Source organism: Micropterus salmoides, unplaced genomic scaffold (genome assembly GCF_014851395.1).
Source record: "Micropterus salmoides isolate LMB-PRFRI ecotype aquatic unplaced genomic scaffold, ASM1485139v1 Ms_hic_scaffold_11, whole genome shotgun sequence".
In the NCBI taxonomy this organism is placed as follows: domain Eukaryota; kingdom Metazoa; phylum Chordata; class Actinopteri; order Centrarchiformes; family Centrarchidae; genus Micropterus; species Micropterus salmoides.
Genome location: NW_024040152.1, coordinates 21,427,743 through 21,444,129, shown reverse-complemented (window position 1 = coordinate 21,444,129; position 16,387 = coordinate 21,427,743). Strand labels below are relative to the sequence as shown.

Below are 16,387 nucleotides of genomic sequence, written 5' to 3'. Positions count from 1 at the left end.
ACCTACAGAACTGCTGATGAAAACTGGAAATGAATGTTAAAAAGAAATGAAAAGGAAGGTGTAAAGTGTGAGCACTAAATTGCGGGTAGGAGAAAGACAGAAGAAAATAGAAATGCCCTCGTTTTGTTTCAATCATTCACTGTTTAGTAAGGACTTCCACTGGTATAAACACAAAGCTGCCCCACATTGATTCATTCAGGTTTTAAAGCAAAAATTTACTCCAAACAAAAACCAACCTCTAAAAGAGCACTGTAATAAAATACATTATTTTTTAGAGTGGAATTTCTTTTTAATTTTGCTGTAAAAACAGATCAATAAAAGAACTATGTCATGTAGATTATTGATTTTCACCAACAACTTCAGAAAGAGAAAATAAATTTGACATCTGTGTGTAGTGTTCCTTTAAAGAAGACTTGCTGCTTCCCTGCACCTCAAACTCCACATCCTGAAAGGAATGTGAGCTACACAAAGACACATACACACACACACACACACACACACACACACAAAGCAGGGCTAGCTAAATGTTTAAGTGTCCCTTGGGGTCATTTTCATATGATCTCTATCCAGATCCAGATCCTACAGGAGGTCTGACCCTCTGCATGTCATGGGCTGCCAATTGCAAATACACAGTACCATGAACTCATGCACTACACACACACGTAGTTGCACACACACATTCACTGCAGTCATAAGATTCGGAAAAGAGCTCTTGGATTCGTTTGTTGGAATAAGCTTCTCAGTCAAAGCATCCTACAGCTGTAGTTGAAAAAATAACATCCAACATCTAAATCACCTGACCTCTGATCACATGATAAAAAAAGATTTTTGCAGTTTGGCTTTAGGTCTGAAGCCAATATCTGTTTTAAAAGATTAGAGAGGAGCAGCAGGAAGAGTGTCAGACTAACCGAGTCTCATTCAGAAAAAAACACATCTGTTCCATATTAACATGTGCTAATAATGCACATGATGACATATTAACATGCAGTACGTTCAGCTGGAACTCAAGTGTGCAGTTGTTCAGAGTGAATCCAGATTTGTCACATCATGACCAAAAACATTGCACAAAACAGACAACAGCCCACGTTCTGATGAGACTCGGTTTGATTAAATCAGCTTTGCTGAGGTGAGTTTGATTGCGAAGCACATTGGAGCGATATATATTGTGCGACACGTTGCGCAGCAAATCATCGCTGCTTGAAGCGCACCGTTACAACACATTTATTAAAACCCCTCTGAAGCGTGGCAGCATCGGCAGCTGGGTTGCAAGCGTTGCCATGCTGCCATAGTGAAATGGCATGATGATATGGAGGTGATATGATCATGAGCGTGATACAATCTGATGGGACTGAGCCTGCACATCAAACAGTGAGACGGCAGAGGGAAGAATGATGTGAAAACAGGGACGGGAGGACACAGAGAGGTCAGATGAGGGAAGGGAGAAGGATGTGGAGAGAGAGAAAGGAGTGCAGAGAACTGAGGGTAGAAGCTTGTGGGAAGGAAGGAGAGAAGAGAGGGATGAAGGCAGATGGGAAGAGTTTGGATGGCCAAGGTGGGAAGTGGAGGAAGACTTTAAAGCAAAGATGGATGTTGGACGGGGCGGGAGGGGGGCAGAGAAGCTCGCTTGGACACGGGGAAAGAGAGAAAGAGGGGATGGATGTGGGATGGGAGGGTGAGAGCAGAGAGAGGATTATAGAAGAGGAAAAGAGTACTTACCTTGACCCTGTGCCTTACTGGGGAAATGCGAAACAAGGGCCAGTAACACCAGTGGAGCCCACATACACCACCTAATCTGCCCATCTGACAACATCCTCACAATCAGCAGCCTAGACCTGCACAGACAGAAGAAAGATTATTAGATTATGTTGAGAAAAAGACAGAAAAAACGCAGTTAATGACACACAGGACGCTTCCTGTGTCATTAACTGTCTTTCAGCGTCATGAATGCCATTCAGCTGCAGAGGGGCACTGTGAGTCAAGAAGACCCACCTTGCCCCCACGGCCCCAAGGAGGTGATCTGGCACCAGCTCTTCCTGTCTAATATCCAGTTTGATACAATTACAGAGCAGTAGTCTGACCGTTTAGACTGACCACAGAGCAGTGGCCGAGCCTCCCGCCTACACAGAGCAATCCGAGGGCAAAACAGTGAGGACTTTGTTTGAGGGAAGGGAAGAGAAATGAGCAAAAGAGCTGACAAAGGAAGGATAGAGGAGTGATAGACAGACAGGGAGAAAGCAGTTTGATTGACAGACCAGCAGGAGAACATTTCATGAGTCCCATTGTCCAACCACAAGAGCAAACACTACAGCTCCTCTCCTCTTCTCCCCCCTTATCCTTTCACCCTTCAATTTATGTTCTCTGCACCCTCTCTTCTTCCTCTCCTCCTTCACCACCTTTCCACCTCCTCTCCAGTCTGCCACTCATTATACACACACTGAGGATGGACACAGGCGTCTTATCATTTCTCCCTCCTGGGGGAACACGCACATGCGCGCGTGCGCTGACAGTCGTATGAATAAAACAGCACGTGCAACAAAAGTTGTTTCATGATTGAGTCATTCTCTGATGTGGAGGTAACCCCGTGGCATTGAAAGAATGGCCAGCTCCTTCAATTCAGACACCAGAAATATGACAATGCGCGATGATACGCTGAAAATACTCCAGGAAATAGGATTGATTTTTTTTTCATAGATCTACTTCAGGACATGGAGAGGGAAATGAGAAGGAACGGAAATTATTTTAGTGTCACACACACAAATAATTAATGTACACACACACACACACACACACACACACACACACACACAATGAGAGTTGATCTCACTAAATCGAGATTAGACAGTTTCAGAGTGAGGTTCAATTAAAAATGTCTCTCTCTTCACTCGTCTGATGTTCACGCTGAAACATAAACGCACATTAAACTGCAGCCAAATTTAAGTCACATTAGGCCAAAAAGTTTCCCTTGTCTTCAGTTTTCCATTTCCACTCCAAAAGGACAACTTTGCAGCTGGTTAATTGGTTAATGAAAACCAGGGTAAAGGCGCAGCCCTCGTTAAAATTAAGCAGTCTCCGTGTTTAATGTTTTAAGGCTATTTGTGAAATGTTTGCACACATACTCAAATGCAATTCATGACAGTAGGCCTACAACATCACAGACGACCCTCGCACGCACGCAACAGCCAAGAGCAAACATGTTTAAAGGCAAAGGAAAAAACAGGACACTTATTCTATTAGAAAACTGTCTTTAGCTAAACAAAACATACTACATATATTTTTTATTCTGAAACCATTTTTCCACCTGCCCATGAGACTGCACAAGTTTGATTCACTGACGGCATAGTCAAGATTTTGTCATCAGTGATAATTTCAATGTGCTGCTGACTGGTTTGAATTAAGTTTCTCAGCCAGATGTGGTTCAAACTATCAGATTTAGTCCAATGAAGTCGTTGCGATGAAACGCTCCAGCGCCGCACACCTGAGAGCGACTCACTCACACACACGCACTATGAATGGAATCACCGTTCATACCTCTCCAGTCATCAATTCAAAGCGTCCCTTTATCCCCAAAGGAACAAATCCTCTGAACACCAAAGTCTGCTGCTGCTGCTTTTGCTGCCTCCCAACGGGGTCCTCTTTCTTCTTACTCTTCCTCTCCCTCCTTTTCTTTCTCTCACTCCGTCTCTCCAGATACAATTCGGTCAGTCCGGAGTGGGTGTTTCTCTGCTCGTTATTCAGCAATCCCTCCCTCCAGCTATTCCTCCCTGTCCCAACCCTTCCCTTTTTCCCAGTTCATCCCGTAGAGAGAGAGAGAGAGAGAGAGAGAGAGAGAGAGAGAGAGAGAGAGAGAGAGAGTGCTGCTGCGCAAAAACCTCCGCCGCCAACCTGCAGTTTTCAATTCGGCTCCAGCCCCTCGGGGCCCTTCATGTGCGTGATCACGACGGGACTTGTCGTGGGGACATATCCGGAATCGGCTTTAAAGGAGCCACATGGTCATTGCTGGAACTCGTCTTTTGTGTGTTTGATTTGTGGAAAAAAAGTCTGTCTGCAAATCATGGCTCAGTGCGCTCAGAGCAGGTGTCTGTCCATGCCCTGCTGCTCTGCGAGCTCTGATGTTAAAGGCACAATGACACAGGTTGTCACCTCAGCTGAAAGTTAGATTTACAAAAGTAGAAACTATCTGATTATAGCTGTAAAGCCATGGAATTTTAAAATAGGATTTTTACCCAAATGTTAGATTTAGAAAATCTGGTTCAATATCAAACCTTTTAAAAGGTCTAGGCTATTGTAGGCTAGTTTTTTAAATAAAATGTATCACTTTTTAATTGGGTTGAGAAGGGGTGGTAACCTCACATAAGGCTTGTAGGCCTCTCTCCATGTGAATAAAATCCGGTAGGACTTTTTGCAAAATCCATTGGATTACTAGCCTGTGATATTCATGCATGCTGCTGAGCCTCTTGCCTACTGATTCTGAACTGTACACACAGCAACAACACCATATCTAACAAACTGGAATCCGCTAACACCAAAAAAGACCGGCCCCCATCACAACAAAGACACCAACACAAACAGTAAAAATAAACAGTAGGCTAATGTTTCATGTGTTGAAGCCTCAGGTCAAAAGACAACATGTTCATGTCGGAAGGCTTGAGTCACGGAGAGACCTCCACTTTGTTTTGGACATAACCGATCCAGAGTTGCCTTTCCTCCAATTGGACAGGTAAACTAACAGTGAAGTATATTGTGATTTTGTGCTTTACTTGGCTCAAGTTATTTAACATTAGCTCGCTGGCTAACACAGACCAGTTTCTAACATTATCCGGTGCAAAATACTCAGCATAATTGTATTCCTTGCTACACTACTTCAACAGCTAACGTGATCCATATTACTATCCTGAATACCACTGGTATTGTGTCAAGCTGTGCTGACATAGCTGAGCCTGTGGTGAAAGATACACAAATAGCTTAGTTATTGGCAAGAGAGCTAATACCGACTTCGGCTAAATGCAGTCAATGTTACATTGTCATACATCGAGCATGGATTAGGTCAACGTCAAGCTGAATATAAATAAAACTGCGATGTTGCAGTGGGAGTTTACTTATGTTTCCAGCATGTTGTGTGAAGCATTGTTTTGGTCTCTGTGTCAGAATCTGGTCGGTCATGAGTTCAAGCACAAGCACACCGCTTGGGAAGGTAGTAGTTGCAATCTGAAACCTCACAGCTAAACTGCTGAAAACTACACATGGCATAACTGTGTTACAGCAAAAAGCAATACATTCGATAATTGCGTTACTTTTGTAACACGTTACTCCCTACACCGCATGCCCGCATTTCTACTCTGCAGCACCCCTAAGCCAAAATGTCTTCCCACGCGCCTGCATGGCCCCTTTAAAATGAACCGTTTTTGAAGTCTATATGGGGTGCCAAACTGCAGTTCCTCAAATGGCCATTTGAGGCTGACTCCAAAAGCGAGTCAGTCTCCATAAACAGCCATGTTAAAATGTCCAACTTTACAGCAGAAATGTTTACAGCCTGGTAGAAAAGGCTAAATTTATATTAAGGTTTAAGGTTGTGCATAATTAAGAGCATGGCCAATTGGATGCAATCCCAGGTGGCTAAATGCTAAGTGGCTAGCCACTAGCTTACTGCTAACTCCACTCTTTGCCCATTTTTGGATTAAAAGTTAGCTGGGAGTTAGGCAGAGTCAGAAGAAGCAAATCAGCGTAGTCTATGTGCCAAAATGTCAGATTTCTTAGCTAAATGAGCATTATATGAATTGATCAACACCAGTGCTTTTTTCTACTGGGCTTCGAAAAAGTGCACTTTGTAATCCTGTTTATGCACTCAGCTCCTCTACTTTTGAAGAGACTTTTTGACTTGCCCTGAGGGGAGAAGAATGGGAGTCCTGGGAAACAGAGGCTGGTAAAATGTGCCAGTGGCTGGCTGAGTTGAAACGCAAATAGCTGGACTCCAGGTGTGTCCCTGAGGCACACACACACATGCACACACACACACATATACACACATGCACACGCCTTAGCCAAACAACTGTCCAGATGCCATCAACACTATAATCAAGTGGATAAGGATTCTCTGTCCTCCTCCCTCCTTCCTCCTCTTTCTTCCTTCAGCCTCTTCCTGCCTTCCTGTCCTTCTGTCGTCCATTCATCAGTTGCCCTTTTGTGGTAGACCACACACACCAATCAAACAGTACAGCAGATGCAGACAGTGTGTGCCCCTTTGTGTCTGGAAGTGCCCACAGTGAGTGTACACAATTAGGACCGGATGTTATGACCTAAATTCTGTATCAAGATAAATAATAATGATAACGATAAATATAATAATATTATCATATTTTTAAACATCAGCTCATGTATTTTCTTCACCATTTTGTATGTTGTTTGTCCTATTTAATTTGATTAGTCATTGGTTGTGCATCAGTTTTTAGAAATTTATATAGACATTTTTTGAAAACTGAGATGTGAGTTCATTTTGGACGGTAACAGATTCACAATATCTGTATTTCAATAAATTCAGTTTTTTGTCCAGTCCAATACACAATTAAATATAAGGACTATCTTTCCGAGCTGCATCACTTTTCAACAGCTGCACCACTTTTCAACAACTTTTTAGCCACGTATCAAAGACAGCAGTGTCTGTTGGTCCACCACTTTGCAGAATAAAATAACTATTCACTGGCTTGCCATGAAAGTTTGTAAAATACATTCATGGTCCCCAGAGGATGAAGCCATCTGACTTTAGTGATTCCCAGACTTTCCACTAGCGCCACCATGATGTTAACATTTCTCAAAAACTATTGCCATGAAATTCAGTATAGACGTTCATGGTGTCCAGAGGATAAATCATGGTGACTTTGGTGATAATTGTCTTGTGGCACTACTAGAAGTTTTCACAAATCATGTGAAATATCAGCGTGTACTTGATGGATTGGGTACAGACTTTACTGGTATCATTGGTGATCTCCGTACCTTTCATCTAGCTGGAAAACTCCAACAACTGTTGGATGGTATTTGATACATTCAGGCCCTCCTCAGGATGAGTTGTAGGCCTAATAATTAGTGATCCCTTAACTAAATTCTAATTATGCATGTTTAATAACATAATTTCTTTAATTTCATTAAAACCAATTAATCTCAGCTAGTTGTGCTCTCTGGAAAAGCAGTAAAGTTAGTGTGTGCTTGCTTGAAACTAGAAGTTATATGAGGGATAATGTTTAAATTTTTGGTTTAACTTTGTATTCTGAGTTGCTGCAGTCCCAGGTGGATTTTGATTGACAACTCGTCTCTACGGACGCACAGGCCGACAGACCTAATGACATGCCCTGTGGTTGAACCATGCTGCTGTCTTCCCTGCATGTCCCCTTTCCATTTTTTTGTCATCTGGTAATTTCTCTTGATGTCCTCCCTCTGTTCCCCTCTTTATCTGTCCCCCTTTATTATTTAATTTCTTCATTATTTTCATTCTCTCCCTCTTTCTCTCCTTTCCACCCTACTCCTAATCTGTTCATCCCCCTTCTGTCTACTTTCCACCATAGTTGTCCATCCCAACTGTGGCTCTGTTGAATAAATGCATCAGTCACACGGTAGAGTTGATCTGCGGGTCATTTAGCTGGGCGCCATATGGTCCATCTGTGAAGCTTCATGAAGTTTTTAAAGTCATTGCACTGAAACAAATACCTGTTTACTGCAGGTACTCTTCCTTCCTAGTCATCATATTAGACTCTGATGGAGTTTAGCATTACTGTCATACATACAAGAACTGTTTAATACTAAAGTAAAAAAAGAATAAGTCAAATCTCCCCAAAAACACCAACATAAAAGTCTGCATACAAGTGTAGTGACATGGAGTAGGGGATCTTAGTTTTCACCTTCAACAACTGTACGTATTATACACATCAGGAATTAGAGGAATGTATGCAGTCTCTAACTGTACGTGCATTCAGATCTCACATTTATAAAACCTGGATGGTTCACCAACAGAGGGCTTTGTGGCGAGATAGTATGGATAAAAATTTAAAACGTTGACAGCCAATTATACTCAGTCTGACACTGAGAAGGTTTACAGAAGTGTTACACACACAAAACACAAATTCTTTTTTTCTTTTCTTAAAAACTTAAAACTGTATGCACATGTTTTTTCTTCAAGATGTAATTTTTTTTTTTTTTCTACAGCTCCTTAGCCAGGAAGCTTTAACTTGATAATCCACATAACTGCTCCCCTGATCCACTGTTTTCTTGACTTTGGTGGCCTCGTCGGTGATAAGCAGTCCTTCCACCGGTGTTTGCACTGGACCAACATATTGTAATAGTAAAAATGATCAAACTCCACCACCGCCTATTGTATTTCCTCTTCCTGCCTACAATTACTACAAACAAGCTGTTGTTTGTCAAAGCCATTGTTGCTTTGACAAACATAGACAGCATAATTTCCTCTGCAGCAGAGGATTTCTCCCAGGAAACAGGATCACTTGCGCACACAGACACACACACACACACAGATATACACATGCAGTTGTGTTTGTGTTACTTCAGAGGACATTACATTGACTATATTGATTTCCTGGAGACTTACCGTAAGCATAACCACCACTTGCCTAACTCTAACCCTAACCCTTACTACTTAGTTTTATTTTGATAAGATGTTTTATCACTAGATGAATTTTATGTAGATTTCAATTTGTGCCTGTGCACCATAGACTTCATTGGGATGTAGTCCATCGCTCTTCTAACCTAACCATAACCTAATCTTAAGCCAAGTCTTCTCCCTAAAATGTAGTGATTTACGTTATGGGGACTTGCGTTTTATCTTAGACTAGTACCCACAACGCGACTGTGTAAACAGATTTATAGCAATTTTTAGCAATACATGTCCACGCACATACACACACACACACACACACAAACACACACAGTGACAAAAATATGCAATCTGCAAACACACTCAATATTACATTTAAACAAAGGCCTCTGAAACTTTTTGCTCTCTTTTCCTTTAACACACACACACACAGCCCTAAAGCCCCCTGCCCTACATTTTTTAAGACCCGAGGTGTGGGGCTCAGCACTCTGCCACGGTGACAGACAACTGAGATCACTGTGTCATTCACGCACACACAATGAGCTGCATTCAAATGGGCAGAAGAAACATGGTTTGTCTGCCTTGTAAGCTCAAGCAAAATACCCGGACAAGTTCAAATAGAGTTTCATAAAAGGGTATGCATACACACTCATACACATGAACTCAGGCACACTGACAAACACCTAATGTTGTGAATTTCAACCTTTTTTCTGCTGGACACACACACCAACACACACAGTCTGCTCTTGAGTGCCCTGTTAATAACAAGCAGCAGGTTAATATGAGGGCAGCAGCAGACTGAAGTGACCACAGCCTACTGATTAGTCCAACTAGTCACAGTTATTAGCCGCCGTGTCATCTGGTATCAGACCTGTCTTTCCCAGAGCACTGCTAACCTGACAGCTCTTAAGGTCATTATGCACACAGACACATTATGCAACATTTCAGTGGTAGGATGCATGGAGGCGATTTTTTCAGAAAAATACAGTAGTTTATTTAAAACCCCATTTAAAGTGACAGGCAGATGTTTAGGTACTTATGACAAAAGGTATCTTTAACATGCACAGTGCATTCACTAGAGCCATCAAGGTTGCACACAATGACGTTTTTTCATCTGCCATTTGTCAGGAACATGATTCTACAGACAGCAATGATAGTTTGTGGGTCTGTCGGTCAGCCCACCACTTTGGTCCAGACTGAAATATCTCAACAACTACTGGATGGATTGTCATGTAATGTGTTGCAGCCATTCACGATTCCCAGGGGATGAATCATCAGATAAAAATGTACATATGTCCAATACTTTGGGATCAAATGTCTAAATATGTGGTAGGCTACATTGATAAAATTATTGGATGAAGCAACTTTTCTTTTTAAAAAAACCTCTCACTAAACTAGACTTTTTTCACTCATGACCTGAACCTTATCAGGTCCTGTAAAATAGCGTGCCATAAGCCATACAGTACTAAATTATTTGTAACTCCCAGTCCCACCACTTAGTTGGTGAGAAGCAAATGCTTGTTGAACAAAAGGTGACTTCCTGCCAGAGTAGCTAGCCAAATTCACAGAGCTGGCAGCCACAGTCCAAGAAGCATTTGGCAGGTGACTAACGATTTTGCTTGCTGTGACTCGTCCTGAGCTCCTCGCCTGTGGGGAGGAAGGTGGAGGACAGGAGACAATTCATTTGAAAACACTGTAATCATGCCTCAAAGGCATTCAGTCCATCAACCTGAGTAGGCACTGAAACATTTCTCCTCTTCAACTACGTAAGTCTTTTCTTTTTTCTTTTCTTTTCTTTCCTTTTCATTTCTTTTCTTCTCTGGGTAATATTCAAAAAGCTCCATATTTCCCACATATGATAACACTGATAACCTTTATTTAATCAAGGCAGCAGTTGCAATTATTTGCACTCTGTGTCAAAAATGTAATTAAACTTAAGAATATTGTGTTCCAGTGAATCTTATTTCATTTATCTGGTGTTACATTATTTGTTCTGTCATAATGTAATGTATGACATGATAAAAAAAAAGTTTATGAAAGTATAATAGCATGAAAGCATACATTTCATATCACCCAGCATTAATATAAGTATGGTTTATTTTGATAAAAAAATAAAAAAATTTTGATCCTCTGAGAAATTCTCTCTCTGAGAAAGTCTTCTGCAATCATTGACAGCCTGTTAACAGGGAACGTAATTGACCAAGGCTCCTTAAAGTACTGTTCACACATACAGTGTAAAATGTAAAAACAGTATTTCACATCTATCAAATTTTTCCTGGAACAACCTGAACGGGAAATTCTTGAGCTTTGCAACAAAGACACAAGATGAAAATTTTGGTGAAACTTTATTTCAGGTTTGAAAGTTTGATAAAATTCATTAATTTAAATCCAATTTGGCCCTGAGAGAATTTCCGTCACATTTAATCATAATTAAGGGGAGTCAGGATAGAAATGATGAAAAATGATAGAAACTTTTCTTTGCCCTTTTCTAACACTCCAAAACCATCCACCTGCTTTCAGGTCCCCTTATATTTTTCCTTAACGCTCTCATTTTGGCTTCTGTCAATGTGATGAGAGAAATTTTCTTTTTATATGTATATTAATTACTTGATCTTGGCTTGTGCCGCCTGCATTGGTGTTGTTTTAATTGGACCAATTGGGCTTTTCAAACCTTAATATGACCTTATAAAATATGCCATTTGGTGAATGCTTTCATCCCAGGCTTCTCTGAGCATGTACATTTTTAGCGTGTGTTGGGCCCAGTTGGAATTGGAACCTACAGTAACTTTGGCAGTATGATTCTGTATGCGGCGAGCTACATCACGCTGTATCAACACATTACCCTCTAAGGGCCCATGAATAGAACAAAATTGGCTAATAAAAATGCTCACAACTCCTCCAAAAACATCTTTACTGTTTGCTACACATTTGTTTTCAACCCAACTTTGAATGATTTAATTTAACATTAGAAACCTACAAGCAGCAAGTATTGTTTGCTGCTTTGTACTTTTTCTGTTAAATAAACACTTTTGTTATCAGTTGAATTACTTGTGGTTTAAATGAGATACCTTCATATCTTTCTTCTTCAAGCAAATAAGTCCATCAGGCAATCGCTCTGTGTGCATGTGTGTGTGTGTGTGTGTGTGTGCGTGTGTGTGTGCGCGCTAGACAGTTTCTAATTTCCTGTGTGTGTTTATCATGCTGTACAGTGATTTGAAACACAGACAGACAGATATATATGTAACGTCAGTCCAGAGAAACCTGGAGAGTGGTCGGAGAGTTAAGATCATCCAGCTGCGCAGTTAGTAATGTCACCACCACAAAAATAAATTAACGATGAGATAAGAGCAGGTCAAAATAGACTGAGTGTTAAAATCTGGAAAATAAAGTACTGACTGTGTGCTACAGTATAACAGTACCACCTGCTGGTATATTTGTGGTAGTACATCCAAAAGGGGAGACGTTATACCATTATATTTAACTTTTGGAAAATATATGAGGGGAGTAAAACCAGGGAATTTACAAAGTAGGCTATGTCTTACCCCATGTGGTTAGTGACAACATGCAGCAGTCAGTTTACTGTTTCAGATGTCTACTTGTGACCCCTCACCACAGGTTTAGTATGGCCTTATTGTGGACATGAGCATTTCAAACAGTTCTCCCTTTTCTGATGTGCTATGAAGGGTTTTTATAGGCCTGCACAGGTAAGAGTATCCAGTATTTCACAAGAGGAAGGAAATAAAAATTAATTAATTGATTGAAAACAACTTTTTTTTTTCTTTTTCATGTGTGCAGTAATTATTTCTATAATATAATATATATATTATTATTACTAATTAAATAAAATGCCTGCTTTTGTGTTTTCAGCACACTTATGGACTAAACTTGCACTAGACTCAAAAGCCAAAATGTGATTAGTCACATGTCAACTAGGGAGGAAGAGATCACAAGCTCAGAGTAGAATCAGTTTGTTTATTAAACACTTAATCAACTGTTTTATACATCTGAACATCAAATGAGCTATAGCTGCTTTGTCAAAAACAGACTGTGGTACTGTGAGCTTATATCGTCGTCAAACCCAACATTCAATCTCTGATAGCGGAGAAACTAAACACACAGGTGTACTTGCTGAGCCACTCACTCTGGCCTCACGAGGTGAACATAAAGTGAAGAATCCCTTTAACTGAACGAACCAATCATTAAAGTTGAAGTATAAAAATGACACTATGAACAGCAGAATGAAGAAGATGGTGGTAAAATACATTCTGTCTAACCATTGCTTTAAAAAAAAACAAAAAAAACGCTGTGGTGCTATTTAAAGGTGGTGTCCATGAAACACTGATTGTCAATAGAACTGACGCATGATTGCCTGGAGCAACGAGCACTTTAAATGCAGAAAGTCAGAGGTAAAAGAGATGGGAACAGAACAGTTTAGATGACCACCAACTGTGATTAGCAGCGAAATAAGGTATTAAGGCAAAGGCTTTCAGGGTTAATGCTGAACAGTCCGTGTTGTCGTGTTTACCTGCTGAATGGCAGTGAGGAACAAAAGTTTCAAACTTCCAAGTATCAAAGAATATTGAAATATGTGTCTGAAAATGGGCCGGGGTCACCAAACACAGCAAACCCTCCCAATAAAATATCCATGAACTTTACATGAACTGTATTAACATTGTATGGCATCATCCAACAACATCAGTTTTGAGATCAGCAACTTAAAACAAAATGTCATGAATGTGGCAGAGTCAACCAGAGAACATCGCCAGTGTCTACTTACCTCTAAAATATTCTATAACAATTTCTTAAACTTCTTATTTACACCACTGAGGAGGTTTTGTTCTGTTCTGTTTCTCCTGAAAGTGGAAACAGACTTCTTAAGACTCAAATATACTTTACCTCTGAAATGATTTGTCAGATAACTCAGTCCTACAAGTCAACAGACCGAAGAAGCGCTTTGGATTAGAAGCTAATGCTACATAAACACAGATTTACAGGGAATCATGCATTTCACTGCTTACAACATCAAAGCAACATCAAAGCACATTGAAAAAAATTAATCAGATTTACACTGAATAACTCACTTGGAGGCAGTTTACTGTGATATACAGTATGTGTTAATTCTACTTTTGGCAATAAGGATTTCTTGAATATTTGCTCATCTTGAATAGAAAAAGTTCAGTGTACTGCATTTGTATTAAGTTTTTAAGTAATAATTTCACTTCAGGACTAAACCCAGTACACCTCCTACAAACCAGGCAGTGTTGTTTGGACTAAAACAAACAATAACAAACAAAAATAAACGTATTTACTCAGGAATCAACCATGGACTACTGACACATACTGTGTGAGCAATGTCATCACTTATCATGCTCTTCTTTTTATTATCATGAAGTTTTAAATGTGATATTCTCATGCTAGTATGTCTAAGCACATGATGGCACGATCTGTAAACATATATTTAATTCAGATGTTATTATTTTGGAGGCTAATGATGTACACAGCAATTTATCTTAACCTCAAGCCTGCTTTAACTCAAAAGGGGATTTTCTTTTAAAGCTGGGGTTGGCCACTCGGAGAAACTAGTGAGAAAAGGTTGATTTTTTAAGTATCCAACCAAAAAAATCCCACCCCCTTCCTTCACACCTCCCTTTAAAAGCCACTCCCCTAAAACACATTTTCATGCCAAGTAAGTGCACGGGCTGAGTGCGCACAGCCTGGTAAGTAGAGAGGCTAACCCTAACCCCTAACCCTAAATTTCCCAACTTTTAGGGTCATTTCAATAAAATTAATTAAAAAATAATTACAAAAGTTTGTGCTTGTTTTCTGCTGCTACTCCAGAACATTGGAGGCAAGTTCAATTTAGTAGTATATATATATATATATATATATATATATATATATAATAATAAAAGTGCTTTTGTAAATTAAGAGCTTAAACACTCATTCTATCCCTTTAATGTTCTTCAAACATCAAAGAATATATAGATACATTTTCTATATTTAAGGTCAACTGTATCTGCTGTTCGCTACAATAAAATCTTGTAAGTTTCCAAATTAAATCTGGATAGCGTAACATGACTCGAATCATAGTTTAGGACTTATTTGGCATTGCCACTGATATGGTGTGTTTAATTTTTTTTGTCTTTTAGGCAATAAATGCAACACTTTCCATTTCCTAATAGTATTTTAGAGCTGAGAACAAGATTTACTCTCTGGGTTCTTATTCTTTTAAACAAACTCTTACAAATAATGACATCTTATGTCACTGTGGGAGTTCCTGGTAAAAAAAAAACACAAAATACTAAAATATACTAATTGAGATTGGGAGTAATTTAAAAAACAATTATTCACAAAGATGTTCTTAGATGTTGTTTGTGCGTAAAGTATTTCATAACTTTTCTATATACATTGTGCCTGTTAATGTCACGTAGAGTTTATCACTGCATTTTTATTATGTAAACTAACTAATTCCTAGCAGCTACATATAGTTATTGCTTTCACACAACAAGGGTAGAATGTTTTCTATTTAACACAGTGGTTCCCCAAACAAGGGGAAACACAATTAAACACCCTGAAACCTTGTGATTTATGTAGTTGTGGTAGAAATGCTCCTGTCTATGTGTGTCTTCCTGTCTTTTCCAGCAGAGAACAGTGTTGAGCCACGGTTGGAAACTAACTGGGGGAAGGGTCACGGGATGTGTCGGCATGAAATACTCTTCCTTATTATTACAGTTTTATCTCTACTTTATCTCCTACTTTTTAACTTTATCGCTCATCCTTGGACGTCCCTTAAACACTACTCATCATTTTCAGACACGGATTCATGATTCAGTTCTGGTTCAAAACTCAAGCAAAAACAGTGAATGTGGGTCTTCTTGTTCCACACATAAAGTCTGGGGCCTCCTCATTAAGAATGAGGCATCTGTAGAAGGGGTGGCTCCTGAGCTGTTTCCCATGAAAAAAATGAGGTACAACCTGTATGTTTTGTCAACAGGCTGAATCACAGACTTGACTTGAATCCCCACATTCTTAAACCCATTCAGTCTCTCAGTCGTCCATCTTGTCCAAACAATGCTGAAACAGAGACAGTGTCAGTTGCGTTTCAAGTTGTCGCTGTGGTTTTGAGGTCAAGTACTAAACCTTCTAGCTCCCCCCCACGTCATTCCTGCACTATTCTTCTATGAAGGATTGCTCTCTTCAAACCTATGCCTCCTCCATCACCTCCATGACGATTGTCCTGGGTCCAGTTAGGATCAGGCTGCTGACGGTCCGGTAGTCCTGAGAGAGGACGTTCAGTCCATTCACCGACACCACAAATTGGCACACCTGAAGAAAGATGGACAATGAGGGGAGAGACGAATTATGCTGTGGCTGTAATGCTCTCCACTTTCACACCAATCAAATGAGAACGTTAAAATGGAGCCTAACAGGAGTACAAGATTGCATGGAGCGGTTGGAGAAGTTTCTAAGGACATTTTAGTGTTTTTTTTTAACTTCCGGGTCTTTATTGCAACTCCTGTGAATCTAAACAGACTTCAACTGTCCTGAAGCTCCCAAGCTGCAAGAGCCTTGAAAGCTCCAGTCTGTGTGTCAACAGGTTTTTGCTAATTTATAACAGCTGAAAATCTGTTTGGAAATATGTAATAATATAACTAGGGCCTGTGAGGGGAGATGTTTATGCTAATTAGCTTTCTTGGCAAGATGTTCTTACAGATGGTTAGCTTAGCTTAGCACAAAGAATGGAAATGGGGAAACAGCTAGCCTGGCTTTCTTCAAAGAAAACTAAATCTA

General features: G+C 40.0%; 2 protein-coding genes across 3 annotated transcripts in view; both read right to left on the bottom strand.

Annotated features, from left to right (window-relative positions):
* LOC119897844 (collagen alpha-1(XIV) chain-like) overlaps positions 1-3,731 on the bottom strand; it is a 151,233-nt gene extending 147,502 nt beyond the window's left edge. Inside the window, 2 exon segments of the mRNA XM_038711836.1 lie at positions 1,717-1,832; positions 3,529-3,731. Of these exon segments, the coding sequence (XP_038567764.1) occupies positions 1,717-1,810 (94 nt within the window). The 5' untranslated portion in view covers positions 1,811-1,832; positions 3,529-3,731.
* Positions 3,732-12,548: 8,817 nt separating this feature from the next.
* Positions 12,549-16,387, bottom strand: part of deptor (DEP domain containing MTOR-interacting protein) — a 34,357-nt gene continuing 30,518 nt past the window's right edge. For both annotated transcript variants that reach the window (XM_038711834.1, XM_038711835.1), the window contains exon 10: positions 12,549-15,922. In XM_038711834.1, the coding sequence (XP_038567762.1) occupies positions 15,800-15,922 (123 nt within the window). In that variant the 3' untranslated portion in view covers positions 12,549-15,799. The remainder of the gene's footprint in view (positions 15,923-16,387) is intronic.